The 27,917-nt window shown below is 45.2% G+C and overlaps 1 protein-coding gene across 1 annotated transcript; it reads left to right on the top strand.

The window, feature by feature from the left end:
- The first annotated feature begins 17 nt into the window (after positions 1 to 17).
- On the top strand, positions 18 to 26,569 carry LOC148522289 (uncharacterized). The gene is made up of 8 exons (XM_088474154.1): positions 18 to 107; positions 309 to 431; positions 1,881 to 1,950; positions 16,887 to 17,210; positions 18,008 to 18,310; positions 19,479 to 19,598; positions 20,994 to 21,037; positions 26,504 to 26,569. The coding sequence occupies exons 1-8, from the start codon at positions 18 to 20 to the stop codon at positions 26,567 to 26,569; spliced, it is 1,140 nt and encodes a 379-aa protein (XP_088330280.1).
- The last annotated feature ends 1,348 nt before the right edge of the window (positions 26,570 to 27,917 follow it).

Below are 27,917 nucleotides of genomic sequence, written 5' to 3'. Positions count from 1 at the left end.
GTTGTTCTAGTGTATACATGAGCATTGATAAATCATATACTACCAAACGATATGATATATCATTCGGTCGTTCACAAGAGTGCAATGTTTCTAGTTCTGGGCTCAAGGTAAATCATCTGTAAAGTCGATTGTCGGTCGCTAAAGTGTGTACTCAGCTTTAGTATGCAGGATATATGGCATCTGCACAGTACTACTTCTCCCACTCTGCATGCTGGATTTTTTACATCTGTTGCTCTATTCTCCATGTAAAAGTTGGTGACATTATTATTGCATGCTGTAATTTGGACCATCATTGTGTTGCAATCCAGTTGGAGATAGTTTTCGGTCCAGAGGTTTCCTTGGATCTAGACCTCAGGCCTAGAGCTTCTGATGTGGTAGATTGGGGCAATCAGACATGCCAGGATATCAAAGCTGGATTCTTTCCTTGTACGGTAAGCATATAGCTTCTAAGTATCTTTGCTATATGTTATTTAAAACTGTATATATTTAAAATAAATTAAACATTTGTCAAATTCATTTTACTTATTGTTGTTAACGTAACGCTAGTTTCAGTGTTTACTATTACTTGGTTAGTCAGTTATAATAGATTGTATAACAAGTTATGAAATCAGACAGTACTTGTCTATATTTCTCCTCTCTGGGAGAAGCCACATGAAGAGGCGCAACTGACCACTTTGGTGGTGGGGACGGGCAGCAATTCACGTCATTTTAGCCCCGCCCACTCCCTATGGACCTGCAATTCCCAGCATTATCTCCCCATCCTGTGTCATTCCACTGCACATCTTCCCTACTGCTATTCTGCTAATAGGTTATGAGACCAGCAGCCAAAAGCTAATAGGTACAGACTCCAACTAACGCAAGTGGGATCTGAACCCAGGCTGTCACCGTGCACGAATCCTGCTGCCAAAAGGCCAGATACCCCTGGTGTGGAACAAGTCAATAAGATACTGTAAATAAAGTTGCAAACAACATGGAGTAAGAGGATCTGAGTGAGGACAGACAGACCGTTATTAACCTGTATAAGAGAAATGTACAGTGCAGGGATCCGCATGAGTGTTATAAAGCTGACAGTTGCAGTAAACTATGTTACATTAAAATTGCCATGGAGATGCCGTTAAAGTAAGAGAAGTTATGAAAGTTCCTAGCAACCCTGGTGATAATCCAAGCTCAGAAGAAGTAGAAAGAGCTACTGTATGGGTACATAGCATTCCCGCTATGCTTTTCAGCGGGGCGCCGAATCCTGCCCTGTTTCTAAAGGGTAAAAAGCACCCTGCCCTCTGGTGCGGCGCCCTGCTGAAACAGACTGGGGGGTTCTGTCCCCTCCCACGGAGCGCAGTGTCCCGTGATCCATTCACCGTGACCGGAACGCTTGGGGGATGCCCGGCATGTCCATAAGTCTTGGGCACGCCCCCAAGAGTGTCGAAAAGGGGATGCATAATAAAGAATCGTCCCATTTTCATTGGCCACGTCCCCTTTTTGGGTGCGGGCGCGCCTTTGGCACTCATAGAAGTTCCCTTTCTCTAGGTCCGGCGCCCAGCCTTCCGCCGGACCTAGAGTGAACACTAGGTACAATTGGTCTAGCTGTGGAATCACACACTTATTCCATCATCCATAGTAAAGTGACTGCACATGAAGAGAATACATAAGAGGGGAGCGCTCTGCGGTATTGTATTGTAGTAGGCTCTAGATAACTGTTGGATGAATAAAATTGATAGCCATAGTGGTCTGTGTGTTATTGTCAAATGGTGTATGTGTACGATGCAGTAGTGATGATATGAGTATGGTGTATTTATAATCAGCACTTTGTGTCTGATCAGGGTTGGTGGACACTGTGAATCTGCTGTTTGTCGGACTCCCAGACTCTTAATATCAAACTGTAGGCCGGGTATTTTGAAGTTGAACAAAAAGTTCTGTGTGAGGATGGTCCTACTAGCAAGGTCTTCTCGTCAGGTGGGCAAAAATTGTAGGCAGATTGTTGATATAAAGTGCTCCTAAATACTCCCAAATTGTGGGAGTGCTATCAGGTAGGCAATAACTTTGAGCAGAATGTTGGTATGTGGTCCTGTGGTGTATGTATATTGAGGAGTCCCTAGTATGCACTACTGTATTCCCAATAAGGGTTGGATAGGAAGTTTCCCTTTGTTTCAGCACATCAGTACCTTTGATATAAGATGCATAATGTTGCGAAAAGATGGATTTTTGCGTCCACATGGGCATAACTGCACAGGATACATAATTGGTATAAACATGTAACTTGCCCTTTTGTTGACTTGGTTGTAATGTTACTCATATGTGAAGGATGACAAGCCTTTGAACATAGAGTGCAGAGAAGTTAGGAAGTTCTGCGTTCCTGCTTCAGTTATAATTGTGTCAAAGTGTATATTTCACATAAGATAGATGACCCTGGAAATTACCGGCCATTTGACCAGGCTCTGATAAAATAAGTTGTTAATGTCTGTGGTTTCCTCACTTGAAGCAGGGATCAAAGAGTGGAGTTTGGTTATAAGGCTTACAGCCCAAGGAGAGACAGACCGACCAGCCAGGTATCAAATCTTTCCCCTAGCCATCTTTAAAAAGTGTCCAGTTCTGTGGACACAGGCCTAATCTCTGAGCTCAAACAGGATGGAGTGAGCAATGATTAATTAAATGATCTAACCCCTACTCAAGTGACCAAGAAACCCTGTGTTTCAGTCACCTAAGCAATGGAAGGGTTAAACTACCCCAAGGGAGAGAAGTGACCCAGAGCTGCCTGGAGAAACAGGCATAAAACTGTAACCGACTTCTGGGTCAGCGTTCATTTCTCAGGGGCTATCGTGTGGTACAGATTGATTCAGAGTTCGTCACTAGGGACTGCCCCTGTCCCCAAATCACTTAAGACAAAAAGTGTGGTTTGTTTCTTCCCTTTTATTTTATTTCTGAAATTGTAAGTAACTTGTGTGCAACCTTTTATTTAATATTATTATAATCTTGTAACTTTTTGTAACTAAGCTTTGAAAGTATTCTTGAATTAAAACATTAATTCTAGTTCTGGAACTGTGTTTTTATGACCCAAGGCCTAACTTGGCCCATGTTACCTATTTCTCTAAGTTTGTATGCAGGTGAGAGCAAAAGCTCACCTTATGCTGAAGTATTAAAATTACTTTTGCTGGTGGCAGCTTTAAGGTTAATTTAACCACGTGTGCTGAGTTAACTTGTAAAAGCCACGGGCGGCGATTCTCAGATTGGCGTATCTGGAGAGGTCGGCTGGAGGTCCAGGGTGGTGTAATGCGGACACAATAGTGCAGATAATAGGTAAGATAGATTGAAATTCTGCTGGTCCCCTTGTCCCTTTTAGCTTTGTAGTCCGGAGGCTGGTGGGTGCTAAGCTAAGCTTAGACAGCATACAGCATGACAATTTTGAATATTTTATTAGGGACTAACTGTACAAATACAAGTGAAGTATCAGATGATAACAGTTCAGAATACTAAGTTAAAATGGACCAATCCAATGTTCAAATGGTATGTGGGTAACTCTGCAAATGGCATTTGAAGATAAAAGATTAATTAGAAGAATTAACTTGAGGATCACATTGTATGCAACTAAACTAAGTGCATGTAAGAGCATGCACGAGTATATAGACAGAATATAACCCATCTCTCAGCAAGTGACTTCAGTGGGCATCATAATAGATGATGAGGAGGTTACAATGGCAATGCTGCAAAATATTATGCAAGTATGACTTGCTGGTAGTAGCATTAGAGATATGTACTATGAAGCTAACCACAGAGACTGCATGTACTAAATTATTGCAGTTTCAAGAATGTATACCTACAGAAACATACACTGAAAATTCTGTCCCACTGTTACGCTGTGCTCTGGAAAAGTAAATAACGTGTTATTTTATTATCTATTGTCACTGACTAAGGAAACTTAATATTGTATGCAGCAAAAATGTATTTTTAAAAACATAGAGCAGAAACTGCTAAACTTTTATTTCTAAGCTTACCATTGCAGTAAAAAAAAAATCCTAACTTTAACATTACTGTATATAATGATACAAATGAGGATGAGCATTTTTATCATTTAGTAAAAATAAAGACTTAAATTTACATTTTACAAACATGTCAGTGACTCTATAAAAAGAACAGAGTATGTTATTGGTAGTATCACAGGAGGCGGGGTACCAGCCCCTGTTTCTAAGACAGATGTACTAAACGACCAGTGTAATGTGTTATACAGTGAAATAAGGACACCTGTACTGTGGATAGGCATGAATCCACTTATCTTACTCCTGCTTTCTGAAGGTAAGAAACCGATTTTTTTCCCTTAATCAATGTTATATCTGTATTCTCACAGTGATTACAGCAGCTACAGACTACAAAACAGCAAATCATTACTACATAGACCAAATAAAGGCTCAAACTGAATACATGTCACTACGTGTTATTCAGTACAGTATAAATAAATAGTACAGGTTGAGTCTCCCATATCCAAAATATTTGGGACCAGGGGTATTTTGGATAACGGAATATTCCGTATTTTGGAATAATTGCATACCATAATGAAATATCTTGGGAATGGGACCCCAATATACACACAGAATGTATTTATGTGTTATATACACCTTATATACACAGCCTGCAGGTAATTGTATACTATATTTTCAATAATTTTGTGGCTCAAGCAAAGTTTGTGTACATACATGAAATTCATTTATGTTTCATATACACCTTATACACACAGCCTGCAGGTAATTTTATACTATATTTGTAATAATTTGTGCCTTAGACAAAGTTTGTGTACATTGATCCATCAAAAATCAATGGTTTCATTATCTCAGTCATGCTGAAAATATTCCGTATTTCGGAATATTCCATATTTCGGAATATTTGGATATGGGAGACTCAACCTGTACTAGTAAAATATATACTCGAAGACATGTCAGAGGTCTATGACATGTTATTCATGTATTGTAATGTGATTAATACCAACAAATTCAGGTTGTAGATTGTGGCACCAGTTTACAAAAATGATGAAAATCCCCATAAAGTCAGGTTTCATAGGCAATGGTGTTTTTAACTATATAACTTTTCTAAATCTCCTCATATTACAATATGAATAATTAACTTTGTTGGGGTCCCGATACTTACATGTAGCTGGGATCCTGATGCTCACCTACCTTCTGTGCTGTTTGGATCTCACCAGAGCAGACTCATCACCATTATATATTGGGCACTAGAGATTACGTAGCACAGGACGATCTTACAGATATACTGTACATCAAAGGGATGAACCTAAAGACATGCTTACAATAGACATGAATACCATGGTATAGTATAAATATAACAACACATACATGGATAGTCATGAATAGAAATGACACATGTATGAGTGCCGTGTGTGTCAGGAACATACAGCAGAAGATTCAGCATCAGGTACATGATGTCAGGGGAAGCCGACGGACATAATCCCGACCGCTGGCTTCCCGGCTGTCTAATCCCAGCAAGTGTCTAATGACAGGCGTTGAAATCCCGACGCCTGTCATTAGATCAACGCTGGGAGCCCGACACCCGGCTTACCGATCGAAGGCGCGCCGGGCGCGGACAGCTACTGGGGGGAGGGGTTAGGTTAGGGGTTCCCGGGGGGGGGCTTAGGGTCAGGCACCCCCCAGGGAGGTTAGGGTTAGGCTAGGGGAAGAGGGGTTAGGGTCAGGCACCCCCGTGGGACACTTAGGGTCAGGCTGCGGGGAAGGGGGGGTTAGGTTTAGGCACTTGGGGGGAAGGTTAGGGTTAGGCACCCCTAAGGGAGGGTTAGGGGGTACAATTAGGTTAGTTTATACTAGGGGTGTACACCGGCCACTTTTCGTGTTTTGGTTTTGGATCTGGATCTTTCTTCGTGTTTTGGATCTGGATTGGTTTTGCCAAAACCACCCTTCCGTGTTTTGGGTTCTGGGTTTTGTGTTTTGGATCTGTATTTTTTTGAAAAAAAGCATAAAAACAGCTAAAATCACAGAATTTGTAGGTTTTTTTGCTCCTATGCTATTATTAACCTCAATAACCTTAATTTCCACTCATTTCCAGTCTATTCTGAACACCTCACACCTCACAATAGTGTTTTTATGTCCAAAAGGTTGCACCGAGGTAGCTGGATGACTATGCTAAGCGACACGAGTGGGCGGCACAAACACGTGACCCATCTAGGCGTGATACTGCAGTGGCAGACAGGATGGCAGTTTGAAAAACTAGGCCCCAAACTGTACATAATGCAAAGAAAAAAAAGAGGTGCAAGATGGAATTGTCCTTGGGCCCTCCCACCCACCCTTATGTTGTATAAACAGGACATGCACACTTTAACAAACCAATCATTTCAGCGCCAGGGTCTGCCACACAACTGTGGCTGAAATGATTGGTTCGTTTGGACCCCCACAAAACAAGCTGGCAATTAATGTGTCCCTGCACAAACTGGCTCTACGGAGGCAAGATGTCATCCTCATCCACCGATTCCTCACCCTCTTCAGTGTGTACATCCTCATCCTCACAAAGTATTAACTCGTCCCCACTTGAATCCACCACCACAGGTCCCTCTGTACCTTCTGGAGGCTGGTCTCCCTGGAAGAGCTGATAATTCATTTTGATGAACATCATCTTCTCCACATTCTGTGGAAGCAACCTCCTACGCCTTTCGCTGACAAGGTTCCCGGCTGCACTAAACACTCTTTCGGAGTACACACTGGAGGGGGGGCAACTCAGGTAAAATAGAGCCAGTTTGTACAGGAGCCTCCAAATTGCCTCTTTTTCCTGCCAGTACAGGTATGGACTGTCTGACATGCCTACTTGGATGCTGTCACCGATGTAATCCTCCACCATTCTGTCAATGGTGACAGTATCATATGCAGTGACAGTAGACATGTCAGAAATTGTTGCCAGGTCCTTCAGTCCAGACCAGATGTCCAAACTTGGTCCTGCCTGCCCTGCATCACCGCCAGCGGGTTGCTTAGGACACCTAAGTTTTTTCCTGGCAGCCCCAGTTGCGGGAGAAAATGAAGAAGGAGCTGTTGACGTGTCACGTTCCACTTCAGCTGACAGTGTGTTCACCAGCAGGTCTTTGCACCTCTGCAGGCTTGTGTCGGCCGGAAAGAGAGACACCACATAGGCTTTAAACCTAGGATCGAGCACGGTGGCCAAAATGTAGTGGTCTGATTTCAACAGATTGACCACCCTGGAATCCTGGCAAAGCGAATGAAGGGCTTCATCCACAAGTCCCACATGCCGAGCGGAATCGCTCCGTATTAGCTCCTCCTTCACTTTCTCCAGCTGCTTCTGCAAAAGCCTGATGAGGGGAATGACCTGACTCAAGCTGGCAGTGTCTGAACTGACTTCACGTGTGGCAAGTTCGAAGGGCTGGAGAACCTTGCACAACACGGAAATCATTCTCCACTGCGCTTGAGTCAGGTGCATACCCCCTCCTTTGCCTATGTCATAGGTGGATGTATAGGCTTGTATGGCCTTTTGCTGCTCCTCCATCCTCTGAAGCATATAGAGGGTTGAGTTCCACCGCGTCACAACCTCTTGCTTCAGGTGATGGCGGGGCAGGTTCAAGAGTGTTTGCTGGCGCTCCAGTCTTCGGCACGCAGTCGCTGAATGGCAAAAGTGGCCAGAAATTTTTCGGGCCTTCCAAAGCATCTCCTGCACACCCCTGTCGCTTTTCAGAAAATTCTGCACCACCAAGTTTATTGTGTGAGCAAAACATGGGACGTGCTGGAATTTGCCCAGATGTAATGCCCGCACAATATTGGTGGCGTTGTCAGATATCACAAATCCCCAGGAGAGTCTAAGTGGGGTAAGCCACTGGGCGATGATTTCCCTCAGTTTCTCTAAGAGGTTGTCGGCGGTGTGCCTCTTACTGAAACCGATGATACACAGCGTAGCCTGCCTTGTAACGAGCTGGCGTTTCTGAGATGCTGCTACTGGTGACGCTGCTGCTGTTGCTGCGTAAGGTGATACATCTACCCAGTGGGCTGTCACAGTCATATAGTCCTTAGTCTGCCCTGTTCCACTTGTCCACATGTCCGTGGTTAAGTGGACATTGTGTACAACGGCATTTTTCAGGACACTGAGGACACTTTTTCTGACGTTTCTGTACAGTCTCGGTATCGCCTGCCTAGTGAAGTGGAATCTAGACGGGATTTGGAACCGGGGACACACTACCTCCATCAATTGTCTAAATCCCACTGCACTAATGGCGGATACCGGACGCACGTCTAACACCAACATAGCAGTCAAGGCCTCAGTTATAGGTTTTGCTTCAGGATGACTGCTGTCGTACTTCATCCTCCTCGCTAAGGACTGTTGGAGGGTCAATTGTTTAGTAAAAGTAGTGGTGTTCCTACTTCCTCTCTGGGATGATGAACGACTCCCAGCAGCAGCAACAGCAGCAGCGGCAGGAGTAGGCGTAGCAATGCAGGATCCTCCGGAGGAATCCCGGATAGGAGAGTCAGTCATGACGAGGAGGGAGTTGACGGTGTGGTTTGCAGGCGCTTGGATACAACAGGACAACGGGATTTAGGTGTCCCTGGACTGCTTACGGTCTTAGCCAAAGTTTCTGAACTTGACAGTAACTTTTTATGAACGCGCTGCAGGTGCCGTATAAGGGAGGATGTTCCTAGGTGGTTGACGTCCCTACCCCTACTTATTTCACCTTTACATATGGTACATATGGCAAGACAGTTGTTGTCCGGATTTGGATAGAAATATTGCCAGACCAAAGAGGTGGAATGTTTGGTCTTCTGCCCAGGCATGACCGTGATGGGCTTTTTCATCCCACGGACAACAACAGTCTCCCCCGGAGCCTATTTTAAACAAACCACATCACCATCAGAATCCTCCTCGCCAACTTCCTCCTCAGCGCCAGCTACACCAGTATCCTCATCCTGTTGTACTTCAACAGTGACATCTTCAATTTGCATATCAGCAAGTGGACTGTGGGTGCTCCTTTCAGCACTTGCAGGGGGCGTGCAAATGGTGGAAAGAGTCACCTGTTCCCGTCCAGTGCTGGGAAGGTCAGGCATCGCAACCACCACCACACTTGGACTCTCCTTGGGGATTTGTGATATCTTCTTAGAAAGCACAGTTCTTCGCTGTGTTTTTGCCAGCTTAACTCTTTTGATTTTTTTAGTGGGAGGAGGGCTTCCATCGTCATGTAAAGCTGAACCACTAGTCATGAACATACTAGGGATCGACCTTAGCCGTTCCTTGCCACTCCGTGTCGTAAATGGCATATTGGCAAGTTTACGTTTCTCTTCAGCTGATTTAAATGTTTTTTTCAAGGTCATTTTCCTGAACTTTGTCATTTGGGATTGTATGTGCCCTCTACTATGATATTGGGCATCGGCCTTGGCAGATGACGTTGATGGCATGTTATCGTCTATGTCATGACTAGTGGCAGCAGCTTCAGCACTAGGAGGAAGTGGTTCTTGATCTTTCTCTATTTTATTTTTATCGGAGAAAGTTTGGTCCTCCATTTATGTTATATCGATTTGATATATACGTGCGGCTAAACACAGAAAATATTTTTTTATTTTTGCTGGAGAGTAGTGCACTTTGTGGGTTACACCAGCATTTAAGAAATGAGCCAGCCGGCTCTTTACTTATGGGACACAGGCGCACGCTTGGCGCTGCTCCTTTGCTGATGCACGTGCGGCTACTGCACACACAATTCACAAACACAGAAAATATATATTTTTTTGGTTTGGACTGGAGTGTACTTTGGGGGTTACAGTACCCTTTAATGGTCAAGCCAGCTGGCCCTTTACTTATGACACAGGCGCACGCTTGGCACTACTTTGTTGATGCACGTGCGGCTACTGCGCACACAATTCACAAACACAGAAAATAATTTTTTTTTTGGTTTGGACTGGAGTGTACTTTGGGGGTTACAGCACTCTTTAACGGTCAAGCCAGCCGGCCCTTTACTTATGACACAGGCGCACGCTTGGCACTACTTTGTTGATGCACGTGCGGCTACTGTGCACACAATTCACAAACACAGAAAATATTTTTTTTTTTGGTTTGGACTGGAGTGTACTTTGGGGGTTACAGCACCCTTTAATGGTCAAGCCAGCCGGCCCTTTACTTATGACACAGGCGCACGCTTGGCACTACTTTGTTGATGCACGTGCGGCTACTGCGCACACAATTCACAAACACAGAAAATAATATTTTTTTTGGTTTGGACTGGAGTGTACTTTGGGGGTTACAGCACCCTTTAACGGTCAAGCCAGCTGGCCCTTTACTTATGACACAGGCGCACGCTTGGCACTACTTTGTTGATGCACGTGCGGCTACTGCGCACACAATTCACAAACACAGAAAATAATTTTTTTTTTGGTTTGGACTGGAGTTTACTTTGGGGGTTACAGCACCTTTTAACAGTCAAGCCAGCCGGCTCTTTACTTATGAAACAGGCGCACGCTTGGCACTACTTTGTTGATGCACGTGCGGCTACTGCGCACACAATTCACAAACACAGAAAATATATTATTTTTTAGCACTTGGGGGGAGCACCCCTGATGGACAGAGCACCCCCTGGACAACACTACAGCACCCCTTTAGGACTGGGACACTGCACAGGACTTTGGAGTGGACACAGCCCCTATGGAGAACTGACTGCACAACACAGTCCAGCCAGCCCCTATGGACTTTGAAGTAGTGGACACAGCCCCTATTAACAACAGCAGCACAGCACAACACTGCCAGCCCCTATGGACTTTGAAGTAGTGGACAACAGCAGCACTACACTACACTACACTACACAGCCCAGCCAGCCCTAACTCCCACCCTCCCTCTTCACTGTCCACAGCCGAGTGAGAAAATGGCGCCGACGCGGGTACCTTATATAGGATCCAAAACCCGCGAGACTCGGAAGGCGGGATGATGACGTTTTGCCTCGATTTCAGATCCGAGTCAGGCGGGAAAAGTCGAGCATGACTCGGATCGGACTCAGATCGGGGTGGCTCGGGGGGGTTCGGATTTCAGAAATCCGAACCCGCTCACCCCTAGTTTATACTTACCTTTGGACGTTCGGGATCTTCACCCCTGCCTAGCTTCCTCTGTCGGGATTTGAACCGCCGGCCGCATCATAAATCATATTGTTTCCGACGTCAGGGCCGTATAAGGTGGACACACACAAAACATTAATTTATTTGTTTGTTTGTTTCCTTTAAATGCACAATATTATAAGTGCGTGTTCTGTTGTAATATCTCCTTATATGTGATGTTTAAATGGTATGACAAAAGGTATATTATGTGAATGCTTCAGTCGTATATGTTTTATATGCATATATAACATATCATAAATTTAAAAAATTATTTTATTTATACACACATTAATCACAATAAACACTCCTCATTACAGTTGTATACAGCGATTGCACGATTGCACCAATACTGTTAATTACATTGCTGGAATTTATTGCATGTCTCTACACGTTTCTTGCATGCTGTATCACTATTATGTGTCGATAGCTATGTACTGTAGTTGTGTATCTAGTACAGTGATATCATCTATAAAATTCTGACAATACTCACCCATAGTTGCTCCCATTGGCCGCACACAGCACTGTGAGTAACTCTAATGGGTAACTTGTTCTGCAGAGAAAAGAGATGTAAAGTCGCACCAGAAAATTCAATTTCAATTTAATCATTATAACTATAATAGAGAAAAAAACACAATAACATAAATATTTGATATATTACTATACTATGTACAGTATACATTAATGGGGGTGCTGCACCAACCCCGAAATCCAACCAATTTTTAAAGGAAAAAAGAAGGTTTATAGTGGAACGCACATTTTCTCTTGTAATGGTAATTCTATATAAACACATCACTTTTATTAATCCATTAAAATCAGTTATTCAGTGAGATATTTAAATACAAATAGTAGAGTGTCAAAAATAAAATAAATGAAGTGTTTAAAATACCACTGTGTACGTACCTACTAAATATATAGTAACTACCGACCTGCCCCGTCTTCGCGCAAAAGCAATTTTGAATGGACATCAATAGTGTTTTATAACCAAGCTCTTAAGATTTCCTTGTAGATGATATTAGTCATTTCCCTCCTGACGTCAACACGAAAAGATTTAGCTTTGATGTGACACGCAAAAGGGCCACGTAACGTCGGCCATGAGAAAAACATAATAGGAACGGTAAAAAAAAGGGAAAAACTGAATTTTTTAATCAGGGCTTCCATCAATATAAATGGAGAAACCAGATAATACGTATCAATCTCTACATGGTATAATATAAAGTCCATCGTTGTGATATATCTGTAACGGTTTAGGCAGCGTCAGCCAAGAAAGCGCTCGGACGTCCGTTTTTCCATTGACTTGTTTTACTAAAATCATAACTGCCTGACAGAGCCGTAACTAGACTTTTTGGTGCCCTGTGCCAGAAAGAGCATAGGCACCCCCCTCATTTTTCAAAGGGACATAATGCACCCAAAAAAGGGCCATGGCTTCATGGGGAAGGGCCAGGGAAGAGATAGGGGAGGCCAGGAGATGCTGTGGATAAATAGGGACATAATATAGTGCACCTGATGGGGAAGGGCCAGGGAAGAGATAGGAGAGGCCAGGAGATGCTGGGGATGAAATAAGAGGAAGCTACAAGCAAGAATGATAATAAACAGAAATGTGACAGGTCCAAACAGCGCCCCCTGACCTGTGGTGCCCTGTGCGATGGCACCGGCCGCTCTACCCTAGCTACGGCCCTGCTGCCCGGCCGCCTTTTATCATACATTAATGTTACATACACCTAAATCTTCCTCCACACATGCTCTATAGAATAGTGACAACCGCATCAAAATCCGTCCAGTGGTTCCCGAGATTAGCCCGAACACACAGACAGACGCCTATCAGGGACTTTATTATATACTATGTATAGATGAATTATTTTTTTTTTACAGTCAGAATTTACTAATAAGGTATCAAATATATATATACATACGCTCTTTAATGGTATCATAGATCATTATAGAGAGTATTTTTAGCAGATATTAATTTATATATATATAAACATATATATACACACACACTGTATATATATATATATATATATATATATATATACATACACACACATACACGCACATATATAACAGAAAATGTAATGCAGTACAGTGTAATATATTTATTTATGGAATATTTGCAGTTAGCAAGATTCTTTATTCAAGTTTTAATAGATCATTTCCAACTCAGTTCAACTTTGCTTAGTGTATACTAAGTTTTGTAATTAATGTTCCAATATTCATTGTTCTGTAGTTATATATTAGCATGTAGATGACCCATATGTTAACAAGCACATTTACAATTATGATCGTTATACCCTAATGTTATTTGGACTGCGGGATGCTGTATGTAGCAATCACTGTGGCAGTGTATGGATTCCAAATTATCATATTATCTCCAGAAAGATATTTGATAATCTTCCATTTGGTATAAAAAACAAATAAGTGCACATAGAAGACCTGGTGCTGTAGCGCATACAATATCATGGCTGCTATATTAACTGTTCGTGTGTTACAAATATATTTAAATATAATCAAGCAAGTCTGTCTTTTGTTTCTAAACTCAATACAAATATACATTTATACATGAATCATACAACTGTGGCGAAAATGTTCCAGAATATAACAACATGATATCCTTCTAAATAAATAATAATGTTATTAGTGGTCTAGTGGTACACAGTGTAACCCACAACGTGTTTTGCTTGCATGCAGTACCTTTTTCTACCACCAGATGTCATATTCTAGCAATCAATGTGTGCGTGCACTGTAGTTAGCATTTAAATGAATGGAAAATCTGCATTATAAATCAGAACTGCCTCATAATACCAAACCATCACAAGCACTATGTTGTAGGTCCCGGGGTAATGAAAAAACTGGGACTCATGGGGTGGAAAATTTGCTCCCATAGTGGTCCCAGTATTATGGACACAGATACCTAAGATACAGCTCTTAAAATACTAATAAATAAATAATAAATTTATTGAAATAAAACACTCCCGGAAAACACCCTCATTCCCCATTGTGTTATATATGTATATATCTATCTACTATATAAAAGCGAAAATTTGTCCTTCTGTCCTTCTATACAAATCCACAGTTTACAAGCCAAGATCGTGAAATTTTACATACGAGTGTATTAAAACATGGCCGAGGCAACTAAAAAATTTGAAATCGAAATTAATTACTGTTAATTTTTAATTAATGAAAAAACACAATTTTTGCTGTACGCTCATTGTGGGACCTCATGGCATATTACCCATATGTGGGGCCTCGGAGCGAGCATTTTGTGTTGTCATGTTTTGTCATGATCTTAATGTTTATTATCGAAGAGAGCTTTAGCAGGCTTTCCCAGCATTCTCAGCTGTCTGACTATACCAAATTACGCAACAACATTGACTTCTTTCTTCGAACTGTGTCAAAATTATGACTTTGCAAGGACCCTGCTATACTGTGAGCTGCCATAATATTACACATGGAATGCTTCTCAAAAAGTTTTTATGCACAGAAAACAGAGAGTCACTGTAGATGGTCATCCTGGTATCAGAGCAACAGAAGCTCTTGGCCGTGTTTACACTGTACATCCGACACATTTTGAATGCTTCTATCTCCGAAGTTTGCTTTACACCATTACAGGTCCTACTTCCTTCGTAGATCTTTGGACTGTTGATGGGTAAGTTTGTCACACTTTTCATGAGGCCTGCCTAAGGACAGGTTTGTAGGAGGATGATGTGTAAACAAACATTCTTAAAATCCCGGCCAATGCCGGGTACTCCAGCTAGTTATAAATATAATAGAGATGTGCGCGGACCCCTGTGTTTTGTTTTTGCATCTGGATTAATCTTTGTGATTTGGTTTTGCAAAACCACCCTCAAATGATTTGGTTATGGATTCGGATAAAAATCAATAAAAATTAATTAAAAAATCGATAAAAACAGCTAAAATATCCGAATCCAAAATCTGAGTTCTGTTTTTAAATCCGAGTTCTGAACCAGCAACAGATCTGACCAGGGAGTCGGTTCGAACCGTGTCACAAACGTAAATCCGAACTTTGACCCATTTCTACTCGGAATCCTTAAATTCAGGTATGTTCAGATTTCAGAAAGCCAGACCTGCACATCTCTAAAATATAACTAAGCAAATTTTCGTATTTCATATTGTACTTCAATTAGATAATTAGTCAAGAATAAAAATGAATGAACTGCGCTAGGTATGCCTATACAGCTGCTCAATTAAAAAACATCAAGTATGGAAAGGGAAAACGAGCGCTTGTTAAAACTAGATCAGGGAAAACAAAAAAAATGAAACAATAAAAAAAAAAAAATTATATGGACAAACAAACAAACAAATGAACAAACATAAAACACTGAAACCATATGTTTAAGCTCTTTTAGGAAAAATTGATGGCAGGTCCAAGCAAGCGTGCAGTGGTATGTTAAATCCAATGCGACCTAGCTGTCCCTACCTTAATCTGTGGCTTCTAGTGCTGGCAGCGTGTTGAATTGCCTGCACTGCACAGGAAGCTGCACAAACTGTAAGTGGGGTAGCAGTGGTTGTGAGCGTCCATGATGATGGTCGCGATGGATCCTTGAAAAAGTACCTAGGCAGGTACGAAACGCGTTGGACCCCTGAGATAGTGTGGAGGAAGAACAGTGGAGCATTACTGGACTACAACTTGACGATCTTCCTGACTTGTTGACGTCATCCTGTGCCGCTGCTCACAACCACCGCTACCCCACTTACACTTTGTGCAGCTTCCTGTGCAGTGCAGGCAATTCAACACGCTGCCAGCACTAGAAGCCACAGATTAAGGTAGGGACAGCTAGGTCGCATTGGATTTAACATACCACTGCACGCTTGCTTGGACCTGCCATCAATTTTTCCTAAAAGAGCTTAAACATATGGTTTCAGTGTTTTATGTTTGTTCATTTGTTTGTTTGCTTGTCCATATAATTTTTTTTTTTTTTTTTTATTGTTTCATTTTTTTTGTTTTCCCTGATCTAGTTTTAACAAGCGCTCGTTTTCCCTTTCCTTCAATTAGATAATGTTTGGGTTTTTTTTATCCATTCGGATGACAGTAAACTCACAAGCTGCAGAATACAGGGTCTCATTCAGACCCGTTCGCGAGCGCTGTACGCTTGCAAGCAGGTCGATGGTGCCCAAGTGCGCATGCGCACGACGGAGGGAGCTCCGTCGTGCGCATGCGCGAGACCCGGCGAGCGACGGGGAAACCGTCGCTCCAGGTCTCGCACCAAAGGGGGCGTGCTGTCGATGGTGAGTGACAGCACGCCCCCTTTGATGGGCGTGCCGGGGCCGTGGCTGCCCAGACGGAGGCATTCCCATGGGAACGCCTATCGTCTAGGTCCGGCCCCACTGACATCACTAGTGATGTCAGTGGGAGTGATTTTGGCTCTGATAGAGCCAAAATTACTCCAGGGCTTGCGGCAGACGAACCCTACCGCAAGGGTCTCGTCGCAAGGCCGAAGGTTATCGCGACCATCATCATGGACGCTTGCATAAGCTGTGGGTGGTAACCCACAGCTATGCGAGCGTCCAAAAGGCCGTTTCGCAATTAAAAAAAACACACCCTGATTCAGAGCAGGCGCTCGTTCAGAGCGTCCGGCTCTGAATCAGGCCCACAGATCACTGTTATTCTGTGTCATGTCTTTGTACTGCGTTACGCCCACCTCTGTAGCAGGCCCTATGTGATAGTATTTTATATCACTGCATTCAGATTGCCTTTATAGACAAATAGGAATAACATGTATTAGTGCTATACACAAGTGACCAATAAAAACCCCCCAACTATTTAAAACGTAACGCTGGACTTTTATTTTGCAGCGATTGCTGCTCAGAAGGTCATTTACCAGCCTCAGGACTCTAACGTCACCACCGGGATCATCTGTGTGTCTAATACAGTGCTCGGAGATGGGACGGACATCTCCTGGTACCGAAAGAGCTGGAGAACAGGGGAAGCTCCTCTACGTGTAACGTCTTGTGCGAAGGATAATAATATACACAAATACACCTGTGACAATTCCCATTCCATGGCTAAACTGGAGATATACAACATAAAGCCTGATGATTCCCGCATTTATTTCTGTATATTACGCTGGAGAGATAGATCACAACGAATCGGCAATGGCATCACTCTACTTGCCGGAGGTACTGTGAGATATTGTACAGTATATTCATGACCATGAGCTAAACACTCCACAAGAGGTGCATGCACCTGGCTAGGGAACCCCTCTGCAGGGAATCCTGTTATACACCAAACGCCTGGTTCTGTGTCAGACGCAAAGTGCACGCAGCAGCAGCATCACATGGCGGCCGCCCATCTGCGGGTTATTGAAAATGCTGCTTCAAAATAATTCCCTAGTGTATCTCCGGTCAGCCCAATGTGCAGAGACTGAGACGCCCACTTTTAGCGCCCGTGCGCACCGTTATACCAGTCACTGGCCACACCCGCACAGCACTATGTACATTTCCTGCTCATCTCACAATAGGCCATTGGTCATTTTTAGCCCCAGGCTAATTTGGCCCTTAATCAGGCCCTGTAAGGATGTATTGCCCAGGGAGGTGTTATGGTGTTGTGGGTGCATAGTCCATTTTCACTGTTATCCATGTGGTTCTATCACATTTGGAGGGAGATGTATCAAACCTCTGGGAGAGATAAAGTGGCCCAAAACAACCAATCAGCTTCTGCCTTTTTGAAGACTGTGTTAGATAAATGAAAGTTAGAAGCTGATTGGTTTCTTTGCACAACTTCTGAACGGTATCCCTCTCCATGGCTTGGTACATCTCCCCATAATCATGTGTGCAATCCGATCAGAAGTCACTGCTACCAAACAGGCTGATATCAGCAAAATGCCCTCACCATAAAGCATATGGGTATTAGGCCTTTATAAACCTCATTAGCACAGCGTAGTATATTTAACAGTTCCACCATCTGTTGTTCCCAGACAGCTCCACACCCAGCAGCTCAGTCCATCTCCTGGCTCCTGCCCAGCCTCCTCTTCCTAACACCACTGTACAACTGGCCTGTGTGGTACGTGGGGCTCGTCAGACAGTCCATGTAACCTGGAACATCTCTGGGACACATCACAGGGGCAGGATCATCTCTATGGAGGAGCCAGGTGGGACCTGGACTTTCCTGAGCCTCATCTCACTTCCCAGAGACACCTGGGGCCATGGGGAGCCCGTAACCTGTGACGTCTGGTTTTCTTCCTCTCCTGTCAGCGTCCACTGGGAAATACCAGAGAGAGGTAACACTCCTGCACGTGGACATATTTACAAAATTTTGGGCGCAAAAACCTGGAATGCTGTATACACCTTTTATTCTTGGGGCAAGGAAGCTCAGATTACTCTTGTAGGACAAGCTATGGAATATATTCATTTCCCTTGTGTGTAACTTGTAATCTTACGGTATAAGGCCCCATACACTGGTACACATACACTGGTGGCGCAATGAGACTACACCACACATAAAGATATGGCGGAAAGTCCCTCACAATAGCCAATTACTCTGTCCACTTTCCAAGTCCCTGAAGCAATGCTAGTGACAGAACCGCCATAATGTCTGTGCACGCATTGCAGAACACAACGCTGCCATCCAGTGGTGGGATTATCATGAAGAATGGCAAACTACTGACAAGGCATTTCTAATTATTACCTCCGTGATCACTTGAAGCTGGCTTGTGTGCCCATGGCATTCCCACAGAAAGGATCTGTTCCATTCAGTGACGGATTTTACCTAGGTGGATTTTACCCCACCCAATAAAATCCACCACCTCAGTGAGCCAGTTGAAGTCCGTGACTGCACTGGCTACACTGTGACTGGAGGGGGCTTCCCATTGGAAGCGCCACCTGCCAGTCACACACAGGACAGGCAGCCCCACGGGGAGGTGTCTCCTCCCCCTGGGACTGCCAGTCTGGGCTGTGATTAGCAGAGAGCAGCTTCCAGTGGAAGCCACTGCTCTGCCTTTTGGGTAGCCCTACACGGTTTCTCGGGGCTGCAGTTAATGTAGCCCCTAGATGCCAGTGTTATGCGCATGCGCTGCGCCACCGCTGCTCATGCTCCGGTCCCGGCGCCTGCCAGATCTATTGCGCAAGCGCCTGGCCAGACCAGCCAGCAGCAGCGGCAGTCCCCCTCAATTAAGAGGTCAGAAGCCGCTGCTGGTTCCATTTGTGCGCATGGACGCTGCCCAGGAACACCCATTTCGCTGAAAGAGCGCTCCAAACACCATCGGTTTGCACATGCCTGCTGCGGCGCAGGCTCGTTAACCAATTAATTTTTTCCAGCGCGTGCGCAGGGTATAGACGTCCGTGAGATCCGTCCGTGTTTCCGATGTGGTCCGAGTCAGAATCAGGCGCACTATGTTCATGACAATCGGCGTTTGGTGCGCACAGTGATGTAATGTGATCATTTCCTAGGTGAGCCGCGCCCTGAAGTTACCCCGACCTGTGGCAGCTACGAGATATTTGCCCTGACTGTGATTTCTCTCCTGCTGTTGACTCTGTCTGGTCACCTTGTCTGGACTTTCCAGCGACCAGGTAAACATGATTAGAGCACACCTGTACAGCCATCACCACATGTATGCAGGACCTAGGTACATATGTGACATCTGGAAACAGTTGTTATGTGACTTTCCCAGCAGTTGTTCTACAGTATATTCTGTAAATGGCCCCTATGCTATGTGCAGCCATATAGTCACCAGGCCTGTAATTATGGAAAGGTCACATGTGGTAATAGCGCCCACTGGTGGCCCATTATTTAATACAGCTTTCATTTTACACATATCTGTATGTCTGCTGAGGGTTGGGGGCTGGGTGAAACACCCAGGGGTGCCGAGAGGGGGAGGGGTACTAATCACACGGGCCTGGGCTTGCTGGAAGGGCCCGGCGGGGGCCCGGGTCCGGCACTGCTTTCCGCCCCCTCTTACATCACAACATATATAGGGGCCTATTTAGCAATTAATATTTGTGAGATATCCCCCGGAAACACTAGTTTTTGGGGCGGGTTCCCCAAATGTATGTGTACCCCCGTCTTCGAGTGTTAAAGTAGCCCCAATAGGAACTATGGGGCTGCTTTCTTGCTGAATTCCCCAAGCTCTGGTGCGCACCACTACCTACGCATGCGCGGTCAGCAGACTACACATGTGCAGCAGCGTGACGTCCCCCGGAAACTGGACGTAACTGGACTTTACTTTTATACATCACAGGGACAGGCCGCCTAATCCTGGATGTGATCAGTGATATATCCAGGTGGTACTCAGGCCCTGATTCAGAGCCGGACGCTCTGACAGAGCGCACGCTCTGAATCAGGGCCGTCCTTCCTAATTTTAGAGCGGCCTTCTGGCCGCTCGCATAGTTGTGGGTGACCACCCACAGCTATAGCTAGCGGCCAAAAAGATGGTCGTGATGGTCAAGACCATCGCGACCATCAGGCTTGCGATGAGACCCTTGTGGTAGGGTCTCATTGCCGCAAGCCCTGAGTGCTTTCGGCTCTATCAGAGCCGAGAGCACTCCCACTGACATCACTTGTGATGTCAGTGGGGCCGGCCCCAGACGGTAGGCGTTCCCATGGGAACGCCTCCGTCTGGGCAGCAACGCCCTTGGCACGCCCACCAAAGGGGGCGTGCTGTCACTCACCATTGACAGCACGCCCCCTTTGTAGCGAGACCCATAGCGACGGCTTTGCCGTTGCTATCTGGGTCTCCCGCATGCGCACGACGGAGCCGCCTCCGTCGTGCGCATGCGCACTGGGCTAACATTGACCCGCTTGCGAGCGCTCAGCACTCACGAGCGGGTCTGAATTAGGCCCTCAGTTTGTAATTGCTGCAAATAGCGGGGATAAAAAATATAATTAGAGGGTCAAAAACCTAATAAAAAAACCTAGGAGGATAATGCAATACATGTATATATTCAGTATATGGTTTTATATTTCAGATAACAAAACTCAAGCCTCCAAATACAAGGACTCTATGACTGAGGTAAATATATTTATCTGTGCTTTCAGACATGGCACATATGACAGTAAAGAGCAGACTAAACTTTAAACTTTAAACTCTGAAGCTGGGTACACACCTTTGCGATTACTCTTTCGATGCGATGGTTCAATCGACTTCACTCCCAATCGGAAGGCCGACCACAGTGCCGATAAGCACATACACACCTATACAATAATACTGCCGGCCTTCAATCCCCGACTGCCAAAACATCGTAAGAAAATTACTGTACCACCCACAGAGATGGTACTGCTGCTTGTGTGGCATTGCAGGAACGGACAAAGGTGCGTACAAGCTGCACTTTTGGTCTGATCTGGCCCAGTCAATTGGGATATATAATAAACTACACATAAGATGCGCTCCTTCGATCCGACAAGTTTTCTTCCGACAAAATACACCCTTGCGATATCGTATGAATGGGTCGAAATCGAAAGAACTGCCCAACGATTGTATTGGGGTGTACCCAGCTCAAGACATTCTTTTCTAATTTACACGATGATACAATATGTATGTATATGGTTTCAGTTTCCTGATTACACATACTGCATATGCTGTAAAATTAAGGGGTCTATGTACTAAGCCTTGGAGAGAGATAAAGTGGACGGAGATAAAGTACCAACCAATCAGCTCCTAACTGTCATGTTACAGGCTGTGTTTGAAAAATGAGTTAGGGGCTGATTGGTTGTTACGTTATCTCCATCCACTTTATCTCTCTCCAAGGCTTAGTACATAGACCCCTACATTTTGTGACTATCCCCCTTGCATAAGTATCATTAGTTAAACTACAAATATATATCATAAAGGGAGTGGGCCACATCCCATCCACCTCCCAGCATAGAGGATGATTCCAGCTCTTTGTAGCAGTTAGCCTGGGTGGAAATACAGAAGCACAATGCATTGTGTGCTGATGAGGGCGGCCCATGATTACATATGAGCTGGAGCTGACCAATCACCCGCAGCCGCCTCAGACACACTGTAAATCATATGCAGTCTCTGTGGCTATAAAACACTGTTACTGTCTAATACAGGTAGAGGGCAAACAAATGGAGACATCTGTGTAAGTTAGTGACCCCACGCACAATGAGAGCAGGAGCGCCACAAACATGTGTTGTCTCATGCATTAACTAAGCAAGTTACTTCCCTGGTGGCCTACAGTATAATTATGGGGGTCTATTTACTAAGCCTTGGATGGAGATAAAGTAAACAGAGATAAAGGCCCAATCAATCAGCTCCTAACAGTCATTTTTCAAACACAGCCTGTGACATGGCAGATAGGAGTTGATTGGTTGGGACTTTGTCTCCATTAATTTTATCTCCATCCAAGGCTTAGTAAATAGGCCCCACTACTGCTACAAGAGGAGATCTCTGGGACATTGAAAGCAGGGTGATTGTGAGGGTGTACCTGTATGTGTCAGGAGCTTAGGAGGCCAATACAGATCAACCTGCTTAATGGTCTACAACCTGCTTAATGGTCTAAGGTGAAGTCAGGATAGAACTGTGAAGGAAAAAATAAATAATCGCCAAAGTGCAGCGGTAGTTGAGCAATTGAAGATCAGTGACTATATATTGCAACCTACAGTGTGCTCTGTATCATAACCAATGGTCCAATGAGAGCTGCACATAGCAGGACATCACAGTCAGGTTGCTGTACATAAACCACTCATCACAACAGGTAATGCACATTGGCGAGGTCAGTGGTTCAATGGGCACGGGCAATGTACTAGGAGCTGACAAAGTCAGTTTTCCTTAGCAACCACCATGTTCTTGCACACGTGGCACCAATGTAAAGAACTGACAGGTCCTGAGTGATTGTTTCTAGCAGTGAGTTTTCTGGTGGTTCAGTAAGGCTGTTGGTCGGGGCATTGGTGCTGATTGCTCCCTGGAGGGAACGACTTGGCTGGGGACACTGGACTTCATTCAGAGTCGGTCGAAGCGGCTGCACGGTCATACGCAGCCGATGTTCGCTGATCTGCGCATGCGTACAGTTCGCAATGCGCGTGCGCAAACTAGCGGCTACGACCAGAGATTTCTCTCTCCTTGAACACCGCCAGGTTGGTAGTTTGAGTGACAGATTGCGGCGTTAGTGGGTGGTAACAGGGGAAGGTGCTTGAAAACGGGGGTGTGGAGATCCGAACGCAGGTGTGCCTCATTATGCGAACGGCGTTTTATGGGAGTGCATAATTAACAAAGTAGTGTCATGGCACACGTGACAGGGGAGGTTTTACACTGACATGATCGTAGAGCTTAAGAGAGGGTAAGGTCAACCTTTAGCTCTACGACCAGTTCCAATGGCATACGATGCTCGCGATTAATCCTTATGTAGCCGGAGATGACGTGTTATGCGTACGAGATGTGGGCGTATTTTTAGCGATCCGACCGCATCCACCCCTTGGTCGGCCAGCTAACGATCCGACCTTAGGGACGCAACATGCGTGTGCATCATTTGCATATCCGGCCCCTTTTTCTATACGACCGTGCGGCCGCTTCGACCGACTCTGAATGAAGTCCACACTGTGTGTCCCACCAGGCTGTTTAGTCCTGAGATTAAGGTGGAAATGGTTGGAAAATGCAGAACCATGAGGGATTAAGCATAAATCCATGGGTTGGAAAAGAACATACATAAAGGGTTGAAATTGATGAATGTTCAAACAATAACAACTATATGATGCATCGACATAGAGACTTTGCTCGTGCAAGGCTCATTAGGTGTGGGGGCCTTACGGCTGCATACAGGTGAGGCCTCTTAGGGGCATATGTATCACACCCTGCATTTTTAATGCCGTTGAGAATATTGCCTATAATTGCAATGCGGTAATGTAAATTACAGTACTTCTTTCAGTTATCATCCTTCAGGCACCGGCCAAGAGTTTGCCGGATTAACCCTTGAACATTCCTGCTCCTGTTGAAGTATGGAGTGTACTACTGCGCAGTCTCCATGATGTTCCTTTAGGGAGGCATCAGTACCTAAGCAAGATGGCCACCATTTGGTCTTCTGTGCATACACAGCGCCATCTTGTAACTGTGTTAGAGTTCCACAATACGGACATGTTCCACTTAGCTCCACTGGGACCCTACAACATATCCACTGCATACCTGCTGTCACCGCTTCTACATCCAGAGGGTGTAAGATATAGTTGGATATTTGGTCACCAGTAAAAACTGGGTACTCACTGGAATGCCCCACGATCTTGCAGTGGTCCAATACGATGTAACGATATATCGTGCCTGCGTACACACCGCAGGATCCACTGTACGATGACACAAAATATCATTGCAGAATTAATGATACCGCACCACATCGTACATCCCATCATCCCATCTGACACGCGGCACATCGGATGGGACGAAGCATTGTATGGTGTGTGTAAATGATAGATTGAGTGTACACACTATACAATGGTCTTGCAGACTGGTCACAGGTCACAAGACTGGCCAGTATATCGTGTAGTGTGTACCCAGCTTAAGTCTTCACCCTGTATCTCTGCAAGTACTCGGTATCAGTTATTCCCAGCAGGGATCTGACTACAGAAATCTCCTGCCTGACTTTCCCAGTAACAGGAAGGTACTAAAGCAGAGGTGCAGTGGCTTCAGATGGTTCATGTGAGGTTCTGGTTTTGTTGTGGGCCCGGGGTGGTAAAAGGAGCAGATGCTGAAGCTGATTTAAAAATAAACGTGGAGTTTTTAATGAGTGGCTTAACAGACATGAATGTGGCAAAACAAAAAGTCCGGGTATAGCACTAAAGTGCACTTGGTGAACTGTATTGAGACAATGGGAAAAAGTCCAGGTAGTGATAACAGAAAGTAGTCCAGTAATCCAGGTTTTGTGAGGCAGAAATGATTTGCAGGCTGAAGTGAATTTGCAGGGAAAAACCAAGTGGAGGCAGGGTGCAGGGTAACAGCTGACACAGGTACTCAGGCAAGGGAGAGGTAATGGAGGAGGCAGGAGAATCCAGCGGGGCTGGAACAGGCAGGGTGAAGCAGGCTAGGCGATGATCCCAACAGACAGGTGAATGAGCACAGGAACGCTCTCTCTCAGCTCTCGCTGAGAAACACGTTGCACTGAAAGGAAGCTCTGCACTCCCTTAAATCCCCAGTGCCGGACTGTGACTGGCCAGAGAGAGCATGTGACACACCAGGATAGGGCGACTAGGTCACATGACCGGAGGCAAGATGGCGGTGCCCATGCCAGAGCGGAACGGAAGCACCATCAGGCCTAACCAGACCAGAGTGACAGTATGCCCGCACAGGACTACGCGTAGCCAATGCACCCCGCCAGACGCCCCTCACCATAGCGTCCTCACAGGTAATACCTGCCAGCCGGCGTGCCGAAAATCCCTGGTCTTGACAGTTCACAGTATTACCTAATTGAGGATAGCAATATGGTGGACAACAAACACAGAGGACTTCATTCAGAGTCGGTCGAAGCGGCCGCACGGTCGTACGCAGCCGATGTTCGCTAAACTGCGCATGCGTACAGTTCGCAATGCGTGTGCGCAAACTAGCGGCTACGATCAGAAATTTCTCTCTCCTTGAACACAGCCAGGTCGGTAGTTTGAGTGACAGAATGAGGCGTTTGTGGGTGGTAACAGGGGAAGGTGCTTGAAAACGGGGGAGTGGAGATCCGAACGCAGGCGTGCCCTCATTTTGCGAACGGCGTTTTATGGGAGTGCATAATTAACAAAGTAGTGTCATGGCCCATGTGACAGGGGAGGTTTTTACACTGACATGATCGTAGAGCTTAAGAGAAGGTAAGGTCAACCTTTAGCTCTACGACCAGTTCCGATGGCTTTCGATACTCGCGATTAATCCTTATGTAGCCGGAGATGACGTGCTATGCGTACGACATGTGGGCGTATTTTTAGCGGTCCGACCGCATTCACCCCTTGGTCGGCCAGCTAACGATCCGACCTTAGGGACGCAACATGCGTGTGCATCATTAGCATATCCGGCCCCTTTTTCTGTACGACCGTGCGGCCACTTTGACCGACTCTTAATGAGGTCCAGAATCCTGTGGAATTGTTATCTGTGGCACGAGGCCAAGCCCCTATGACTCGTGGCAGGACCCCTATATGCGTGGCCACGCCCCGTTTCAAACTCAGAAACAATATTTTGTGAGCAGGGCCTTCCTACCTCTACTGTATGTCTGTTATTACCCAGTTTTATTCTATTAATGTTTCCAATTGTGAAGCGCAACGGAATATGTCCAGATAGTGTTTTTTATTTCAACATTTCAAATCTTTATTGCACCTTCTATAATATGACGGTATATTTATATTTCGCTATTTCTACACTCCTGATTGTAATTTAATTATACGAAATAAAAGTTATATTTTATTACCTTTCATGTGCGCCATATACAGCTCTCTCTCTCCCTTTTGTAATACTCTCTATAAGAAACTGTTAATAAATAAAATTCTAGTGATAAATAAGTGGTTTTGATTTATATTTCAGGAGGGGATTGTGTATGCGCAGCTGGATAATCATCATCTCACCGGAGCCAAAAAAGTGGCCACCTAATCAGGATATCCCAAACAACTAATCTTACGTTAAATACAATTGGTTTAGATCTTGTGACGTTATATTGGCTTTTTTTTTTATAATAAAGAGTTGGTTGATGGTACAGTATGTTTCTTTTAATTGGCACTGTACTATATAAACACCCCTGCTTGTCACCTAGCCCTAACTTTTACATGACATCTGATTGTAAAAATCATAACACTGCCCCGCCCACACCGCAACCAAATCCACCAATGGCATGTCTGTCGGTCAGGATACCACACCCATTTTCTGAGGAGAACCATCATTGCGTGCTCATTAAACAATGCAGGTCTCATTCTGTGTTCAGAGTTGGCTGCCCTAGCTGTCACCACTACCAATGCACGCTTGCGGCAGCCTTGTCCTTGGTCTGAAATCAGCCGGACGTCTGTGTACCCTGATATGCGTCTCAGGAGCATCTCAACTTTCGGCTGTGGGTGTAACTGAAGTCTCCTATCAGGCGGGGACTGATGTGAATGACACATATTCTCTGTGTGACGCTGTGTAATTGGTGGCGTTATATAAATAAACGATAATGATATTATTAATACAAATTTACTCCACACATGCAAGATTCACAAGAACAGTAAGTGCTCAGTGTCACACATTTACTGTGCAATAAAGAGCGGGATTGATAAATGAGATACAGGGAGTATCCCCAGTAGTGCAGCCCATGTAGTGCCCCCAATAGTGCGGGGGGCGCACTATTGGGGGCACTACATGGGCTGCACTACTGGGGGCACTACAGGGGCCGCACTATTGGGGGCACTACCTGGGCGGCACTACAGGGGGCATTACAGGGGCTGCACTACTGGGGGCACTACAGGGGCCGTACTACAGGGGGCGCATTACTGGGGGCACTACAGGTGCCGCACTATTGGGGGCACTACAGGGGCTGCACTACAGGGGGCATTACAGGGGCGGCACTACAGGGGGTATTACAGGGGCTGCACAACTGGGGGCACTACAGGGGCTGCATTACTGGGGGCACTACAGGGGCGGCACTACAGGGGCGGCACTACAGGGGCATTACAGGGGCTACACTACTGTGGGCATTACAGGGGGCGCATTACTGGGGGCACTACAGGGGCCGCACTACAGGGAACATTACAGGGGCTGCACTACTGGATGCACTACAGGGGCCGCACTATTGGGGGCAATACAGGGGCCACACTACTGGGAGCACTACAGGGGGCATTACAGGGGCCACACTATTGGGGGCACTACTGGGGGCACTACAGGGGCCGCACTATTGGGGGCACTACAGGAGCCGAACTACTGGGTCACTACAGGGGGCATTACAGGGGCCACACTATAGGGGGCGTTACAG

This window comes from Taudactylus pleione, unplaced genomic scaffold (genome assembly GCF_031769625.1).
Source record: "Taudactylus pleione unplaced genomic scaffold, aTauple2 ptg000148l, whole genome shotgun sequence".
NCBI classification, from domain to species: Eukaryota; Metazoa; Chordata; class Amphibia; order Anura; family Myobatrachidae; genus Taudactylus; species Taudactylus pleione.
This window is presented reverse-complemented; position numbering and strand designations above follow the sequence as displayed.

Excerpts from the sequence above, each read along its gene's own strand:
- LOC148522289 (XM_088474154.1), top strand. The coding sequence starts at position 18 with ATGAGCATTGATAAATCATATACTACCAAACGATATGATATATCATTC. Across the intron at positions 108-308 it reads TTTCTAGTTCTGGGCTCAAG|TTGGAGATAGTTTTCGGTCC; the intron begins GTAAATCATCTG and ends GTTGCAATCCAG. Across the intron at positions 21,038-26,503 it reads ACAAGGACTCTATGACTGAG|GAGGGGATTGTGTATGCGCA; the intron begins GTAAATATATTT and ends TTTATATTTCAG.